The 7943-nt window shown below is 33.2% G+C and overlaps 1 protein-coding gene and 1 pseudogene across 1 annotated transcript; both read left to right on the top strand.

Annotated features, from left to right (window-relative positions):
- The first annotated feature begins 2168 nt into the window (after nucleotides 1-2168).
- On the top strand, nucleotides 2169-2851 carry LOC142178814 (terpineol synthase, chloroplastic-like). The gene is made up of 3 exons (XM_075248536.1): nucleotides 2169-2294; nucleotides 2416-2674; nucleotides 2760-2851. The coding sequence occupies exons 1-3, from the start codon at nucleotides 2169-2171 to the stop codon at nucleotides 2849-2851; spliced, it is 477 nt and encodes a 158-aa protein (XP_075104637.1).
- Nucleotides 2178-7557, top strand: LOC142178832 ((-)-camphene/tricyclene synthase, chloroplastic-like; annotated as a pseudogene).
- The last annotated feature ends 386 nt before the right edge of the window (nucleotides 7558-7943 follow it).

The raw sequence follows: 7943 nt of genomic DNA, 5'->3' as shown, positions 1-7943 counted from the left end.
ACTCAATTGAGTTTTAAAGCTCTATTTCACATTTTAATCCATTTTTCATATAAAAACTTTCCGAAAAATTATACGGACTGTGCATGCAAGTCGAGGAATGATAAATAGTTCTTTTTCGAGGTCTTAGAATATAAAATTACTTATTAAATTTAAAGATGACACTTTGAGTCATCACACGAGTGCCGAGTGCTGAGTGATTGAGAGGAATGAGTGACTGTGAGGAATGAATGACTGTGAGGAAAGAGTGACTGTGAGGTTGGAGTGAATGTGAGAAATGAGTGATTGTTACCCTGAGAGGATGCATTGATTTCATTATTGCTGCACTTCAGCTGTCATTTATCACTATTTTAGAAATTTCGAAAAAATATTATTTTTTATTAAAGTCAAATTTGATATGAAATTACTATAAAATTTTAAATGTTGAACTTGAAAGCATGCCTACCCTTTTATGTTGGAAAGTACTGTATTTTGACTTAGCTGAGAAGCTCGTCACTATTTTTAGTTCCTTATTTATTATTGTTACTTGCTGAGTTGGTTGTACTCATATTACACCCTGCACTTCGTGTGCAGATCCAGGTGATCTCGGACACGGGGAGTGTTTATTCTTTCACAGAGTTGATTTTTCCGAAGATTCACAGGTAGTTGCCATGTTTCGCAGACCATGTCTTTCCTTCCCTATCCTCTTGTTTATTGTATTTTGTCTCAGATCATTATAGGCCGTGTTTTCTAGACTTGTAATGTATAGATGCTCATGTACTCAGTGACACCGGATTTTAGGAGTGTATTTGTATCTGTAATTGTGAGGTCTTTTATTAAATTCAATTAATATGTTTTCAGACTTAAAAAAAATATGGGTTATTGATGTTGTCGGCTTGCCTAGTACTGAGATAGGCGTCATCACGATAGGTGTGATTTTGGGTCGTGACGACAATAAAGATAATAAAATCGCATAAAATAAATATTATTAATTATTCATAATGAAAACAAACATAATTTAAAATTATGACTAATAAGTACTATTATTTACATGACTAACCACTAAAAGAAAAATAAGTTATACATTTTATCTAAACATGAAAAAACTAAAAAATAGATATCCAATACTATTTTCATTCATAGTACAATTGAATTGAATGTCTTTTATTAGCATTAGTATTGATTTGATTTTGGTTTAGGATTTTTTGAGTTACTAACAATTATGGACTATAAAACTTATTGGAGCATCAAAAAATTATAAGCCCAAGCTTGAAATAATACGTTAAAAGATAAAACTATAAAAAAGCTTAAGAATATTTATAAACTACACTACCATAAATATTTTTATGTATTAAATATATTTAAAACTTCTATACATATAATATAGGGTTGGTTTAGTTTCGGCTTGACTTTGTTTTAGTTAAAATCAAACCAAACCAAATATGGTCGGTTTTTTTTTTCCAACACCAAACTAAATCAAACAAAATCATAGTCGGGTTTTTTTTCTCGGTTTGACTCGGATTATCGGGTTGGTGCGGTTTGTCGGTTTCATTTGTACACCCCTAGCTATAAGCATAGTTAAGTGATTTTTCTATTACAAACAAAAGAAAGATGACTTTACTAGAAAATTTCTATAATTGAGTGACCATTTAAGTGATGGACTCGAAGAATTTTTTATAGCAACACGATGACATACTTAAAATTATAAGTTTCAATAGTTTTTCATTCTTTTAAATATCTTTCGAGTCAAATTGCAATAAATTGAAATAGAGGGAGTAAGGGAACTAGGAAGTTCTTATTTTCCTGGCCAGCCTTGACAGTCCAAGAAAAAGCATCATAGATAACCCAAATATCACTCCAATTAAATGTTCCTGAAATTTCCAAAAGATAAAGACAAGTCAGATATATTTGAGGATTTGACATATATTTTGGATTGGGAAATGATTTCCATGTGGAAAGAAAACTCAGACGGTAGGTTTATTTTTATAGTACCATGATAATTATGAAGACATAGACTTCCCTCGTCCACTTACTATTATTTTTAGTTCTATATATCTATTTGCTGTGTCAAAATAAAGAGACACACAAAAAGCATGTGTAAGTTTTTTCCCTGTTATAAAGATGAATCTATATATTTAGATAACATTAAGCTAAAAATATATTCTCTCCACACATTGAAGTGAATCAATAAAATGGACGTGCCTAATCAGTACTCTGCTATTTCAGCTTCAGATCAAAATCCCACTAGACGTTCAGGGAATTACCAACCTACTATGTGGGATTTTGAGTATATTCAGTCCATACACAATGATTATGCGGTAAAATAATTTGTTTAGCACATATTCATGTTATTCAATATAATTATCTGCATAATTAATTCGTTGTAATATCATTCAAAAGATTACGTAGCTGATCATCAATTGTAAATGTGTTGCGTAGGGAGAGAAGTATATGAAGCGTTTTAACGAACTGAAGGAGGAAATGAAGAAGATGATAATGGCTGAGGGATCACAAGAGTTAGAGAAGTTGGAGCTGATTGATAATTTACAAAGGCTTGGAGTTAGTTACCACTTCAAGCATGAAATCATGCAAATTTTGAGCAACATAAATCAGCACACTTCAGCCACAAGAGATTCATTATATGCCACAGCTCTGAAATTTAGACTCTTGAGAGAACATGGTTTTCATATCTCTCAAGGTAATGTTTTTGCCAAACCAATTTCCTTCTTCTTTCATGCATCTGATATTTGGTAATTTTATTTAATTTCTTTCCTGTGTTTTAGATATACTGTACGATTTCAAGGATAAGCAGGGTAACCTCAAGCAAAGTCTCTGTAAAGATACAAAAGGATTGTTACAATTATATGAAGTTTGATTCCTCTTGGACGAAACTGAAAGCACTTTTCTAGAGTGTGCAAATAAATTCGCAATGTCACATCTACAGAATTATTATCTCAAGAATAAATATAATAGGAGTAATCAAGACAATCCGACAGTCGCATTAGTGGGCCATGCACTGAAACTTCCTTTGTATTGGATGATGTTGAAAGTTGAGACAAGTTGGTACCTTAACATTTATGAGAATATTTCAAATGCTAATCCTCTTCTGCTGGAGCTGGCCAAGTTGGACTTCAACATTGTTCAAGCAACACATCAAGAAGATTTGAAAATCCTGTCAAGGTGACTAGATATATATCTTTTAAGTGACTAATCTTTATATATTTATGAGAGTTGTTCTCATTTTGCACCCCTAAGGTATGTCCTCTTCTATGATTCGCACCATATCTTAGTATTATTTTTAATGAATTAAACCTTATTTTCTTGAAAAATAATAATATTATTTTCAAATTATCTACAAGGTCAAAACAAGAAAAATAGTTATACAGAAGAAAAACGTAGGTGATAATGTATGAAATCTGGATGGTGAGAATTATATTAACAACAACAGCAATAACTCAGTGTAATCTCACAAGTGAGGTCTGGGGAGAGTAGGATGTACGCAGCCTTACCCCTACCCTGGAAGGGCAGAGAGACTGTTTCCGATAGACCCTCCCTCGACTAAGAAAAGATGGAAGGAGCACTGATAGCAAATAATAATCATACAAGATATATATTTAGAAAACTAAATCCAAGAATGCAAAAGAGAAGATGACAGGAGTACTGGTAGCAAGTAATAACAGTACAAAGATATGTCGTGATAACAAACTAAGGGAGTACTGATGGCAAGTAATAACAATACAAGATATGTGGTAATAACAGACTAACGATAAAAGGGATACCATACCAACGGTAATACTATTGAACAAATAAAGACAAAGGGGAACGCTCGACTACCTACTAACCTTCTACCCTTAATTCTCGACCTCCACACCTTCCTGTCAAGGGTCATGTCCTCGGTTAGCTCAAGTTGCGCCATGTCCCTCCCGATCACCTGTCCACAAGACTTCTTTGGCCTTTCTCTACCCTTCCTCACACCCCCCAAGGCCAACCTATCACACCTCCTAACTGGGGCATTTGCGCTTCTCCTTTTAACATGTCCGAACCATCTTAGCCTCGCCTCTCGCATCTTTTCCTCCACAGGGACCACTCCCACCTTGTCCCGAATAACTTCATTCCTAATTCTATCTAACCAAATATGCCCACACATCCATCTCAACATCTTCATTTCAACTACTTTCATCTGCTGGACATGGAAGTTCTTGACTGGCCGGCACTTTGCCTTATACAATATAATCGGTCTAACCACTACCTTGTAGAACTTACCTTTAAGTCTCATTGGCATATTTTTATCGCACAAAATATCGAAAGCGAGCCTCCACTTCGTCCACCCTACTCCGATAAGATGTGTGACATCCTTATCAATCTCTCCATCACTCTAAATAACAGACCCAAGATACTTGAAACTCTCCCTCTTAGGAATGAGTTGCATATCAAGCCTCACATCCCCGTCCCCTTCCTGGGTAACACCGCTGAACTTGCATTCCAAGTATTCTGTCTTGGTCATGCTCAACTTGAAACCTTTAGACTCAAGGGTATGCCTCCAGACCTCGAGCCTCTCATTAATACCACCCCGCATCTCATCAATCAGAACTATGTCGTTTGCAAATAACATAAACCAAAGCATCTCACCTTGAATTATATTAAGTTCATGTGAAATAAAGGGAAGTCTTTTTTTTAATTTCTACAATATATTTTATTACTTATATTTTGATGTTATTTCTCTTTCCAAGGGCTAAGAATATGTTTTAATTATTATTTTCACAAATGCCTCTGATTAGTGTTTTATCCCTTAATGTGGGTGGGATGTTCCGGCACCAATCCAAATTTAGCCGGGCCTAATGTGGATACTAGAAAGTGGAAGAAAAAAAGATTTAATTTGGAGGAGTTGAGATACTCTCAAATACCTTGAATATTTATCTAAGAATATGTGAAATATATTCGATCCAATAATTACTTTGGTAGTTAAAAATTTATTATACTATCAATATATAGATTTAAAATTGATTATTTAGAAATTAATATGCCTGATAATTTCTCTCATACAACATTAGTTTTCATGTAAAGATGGTGGAAGAGCACACGCCTTGCAGTAAAGTTGCCATTTTTAAGGGATAGACTGGTGGAGGCTTTATTTTTTGCAGTGGGGATAATATTTGAGCCTCAGCACAGCTACTACCGAAGAACGTTGACAAAAGTCATTGCTTTTGTTGCAGTCATAGATGATATTTATGATGTTTATGGCACACCTGATGAGTTGGAAGTCTTCACTAATGCTTTTGAAAGGTAAACTTTAGGGAAGCAGTAAATTTGATATATTCATTTGCTCATTGGTTAACTATACTATTTAATTAATTGTTTCGCTGTCTAGAACGGTTTAACGGAAGACATGTGCCTTTAATTACGACTTTTACAAAGAAAATTGGAGAAATTACTCCGTTACTAATTTTTTAATAATTAAATATAAATTCAGATGGGAGACAGAAGCAATGGAACAACTTCCAGATTATATGAAAGTATGTTATCTTGAGCTCTTCAATACAACCAATGAAATAGCTTATGAGGTTCTCAATGAGTAAGGGATCAACATTCTACCCTACCTTATAAAATCTGTAAGATTCATTATACTTAAGAGTTATTCTAATTTCTTCATTCTCTTTCTCGTTTTCTGAACCACTTGCATTTTTTAAAATTATGGGTTCATTGTTGAAATTTCACATTTATATTTATGTTTTATGTCAAAACTGATAGATTTAGTTGAACCTATTAAATCCATGCTACATCTTTTATTTGAGACAAGTTATTAATTAGTGAGCAGATTTGTGCAAATCTTACCTACAAGAAGCAAGGTGGTACTACAATAGATATACGCCAACTCTGGAAGAATACATGAATAATGCATGGATCTCAGTTGCAGTTCCTATGGTATTAGTACATGTTTTCCCCCTTGCTACCAATCCAGTTACCAAAGAGGCATTTGAATCCTTAAGCAAATATCCTGACATAATTCGCTGGTCTGCTATAATTTTTCGTTTCGCCGACGATTTGGGGACATCATCGGTATGCTTTTATACCTTTCTCTCGTATAAAACTTACTTATATTTGACTCTTGAATTGAGATTATTTGAATGATATATTTGAATGGAGACATTGTGATCAGAAATAGCCAGATTTATAAATGACAATTGAAACATAGTCACACTTTAAAAAGTAATAGAAATTTAGTCACTTTTACATGTAAAGATAAAATTTGAACAAAAATACCCTTAAAAGTCCGGAAAAATTCCAGCATAATATGCTAGAATTCAAATTTTTTTACATATGAGATTCCAACATAATGTGCTGGAGTTCCAACATAATATGTTAGAATACGCAGAAGCTTCATGATCCAGGATATTATGCTGGAACTTTTCGTGTGCTGGAATTCCAACATAATATGCTAAAGTTTATACGGAGGAGATCCATAATTTAGCATATTATGTTGTTACTTTCTATGTTTCAGCAAAATAGTAGCTAATTTTTAATGAATTTATAAATGCTTCTATTTTTCAATTACCAGTCTGAAAACTGCATATGTGCTATTTTTAAGGACAAAAGTATACATATTTTCAACGCTGAAATTGTTTGGCCTTCAAAATAAATATAATAAATAGATGTAATAAATTCTATATATATGTCTCGATTCATTTAATTTATCTATTTCCTATAATTAATTCAGAAAGAATTGAGGAGGGGTAACGTTCCCAAGTCTATTCAGTATTACATGAATGAAAAGGGAGCTTCAGAAGAAGAGGCAAGAGAACACATAAGACTTCCTATAAAGGAGATATGGAAACTCCTGATAAACACAGCTCAAAGGGAGAACTCATTATTTTCTGAAACATTCATTAGATGTGCAGTAAATATTGTAAGAACGGGTCAAATCATTTACCAGCATGGAGACGGGCATGGAATTCAAAATTTTGAGATTAAAAATCGCATTTCCAAATTATTTTTTGAGCCCATCTTAACTTCAATTACATGAAGTCATATCCTTATTTTGATTTTTATATCTTTAAACAAATAGCCAGTCATATTTATTGTTTATTTTTTTTAGCTATATACATAAATTTTACATTGATTATATACTATTATACATATATAATACATAACTTATGCATATATTATACCTTCACTGGCTACTTTTTGATTGGGGGGACGGTTATTTGGGTTAATTCTTTTATGCATTTCTTATCAAGAAAAATCACTGTGAAAAAAAAAAAGACAAAAAACACTACGTATCTAAACTATTATGAATGGAAGGGCCAAAACAGCTGTGTTTTGGGTAGCTAGATGGCATTGACAAGTGTGTCTATGTTATGAGAAATGTGACTGCAAATAAAGCGCAGCTTAAAGAATTGAAGACGTGATTTATGTTATGAGAAACGAAGACATGATTTAACATGATTTGATACATAACACGTTCACTATAGAGAAAATCAGTAACAAATATTGAAAGGAGTAACAGGCCCATTAATTCTTAACCTCAGTTTAATTCTTGATGAGTCTGTTTCTATATGTCTCGCCTCTTAAATCAAAGTATTCGGTTTCTAATGATTAATGTAATCCTTTATTTATATAAAATATTTTACTTTTCTACTTTGAAATACTTCATATTTTTTTAAAAAGATTTGGGGCCACAGGAAAAGAGTTGTGGTGGGATGGATAGTATATCTCCCTTTTTAACCGAAAGTATTCGGTTTTAGTATTTGGAATGAAAAAAAAAATCCTTTCTCAGGAACGGTCTCACTTTAATGAACTTTACACCGTAAGAATTCGAATTAATCAATGCCTCAAATTAAATACCGAACATCAAATAAAAATTGAAAAACAAAAATTGGGGCCCCAAAAATTCTGGGGCCTAAACCCACCGCTTTAGCGGCTTTATCTTCTGGCCGCCCCTGAACATGATTTGATACATAACACGTCCA

Source organism: Nicotiana tabacum, unplaced genomic scaffold (assembly GCF_000715075.1).
Source record: "Nicotiana tabacum cultivar K326 unplaced genomic scaffold, ASM71507v2 Un00001, whole genome shotgun sequence".
NCBI lineage: Eukaryota > Viridiplantae > Streptophyta > Magnoliopsida > Solanales > Solanaceae > Nicotiana > Nicotiana tabacum.
Note: the sequence above shows the minus strand (reverse complement) of the source record. Positions and strands in the feature narration are given on the sequence as shown.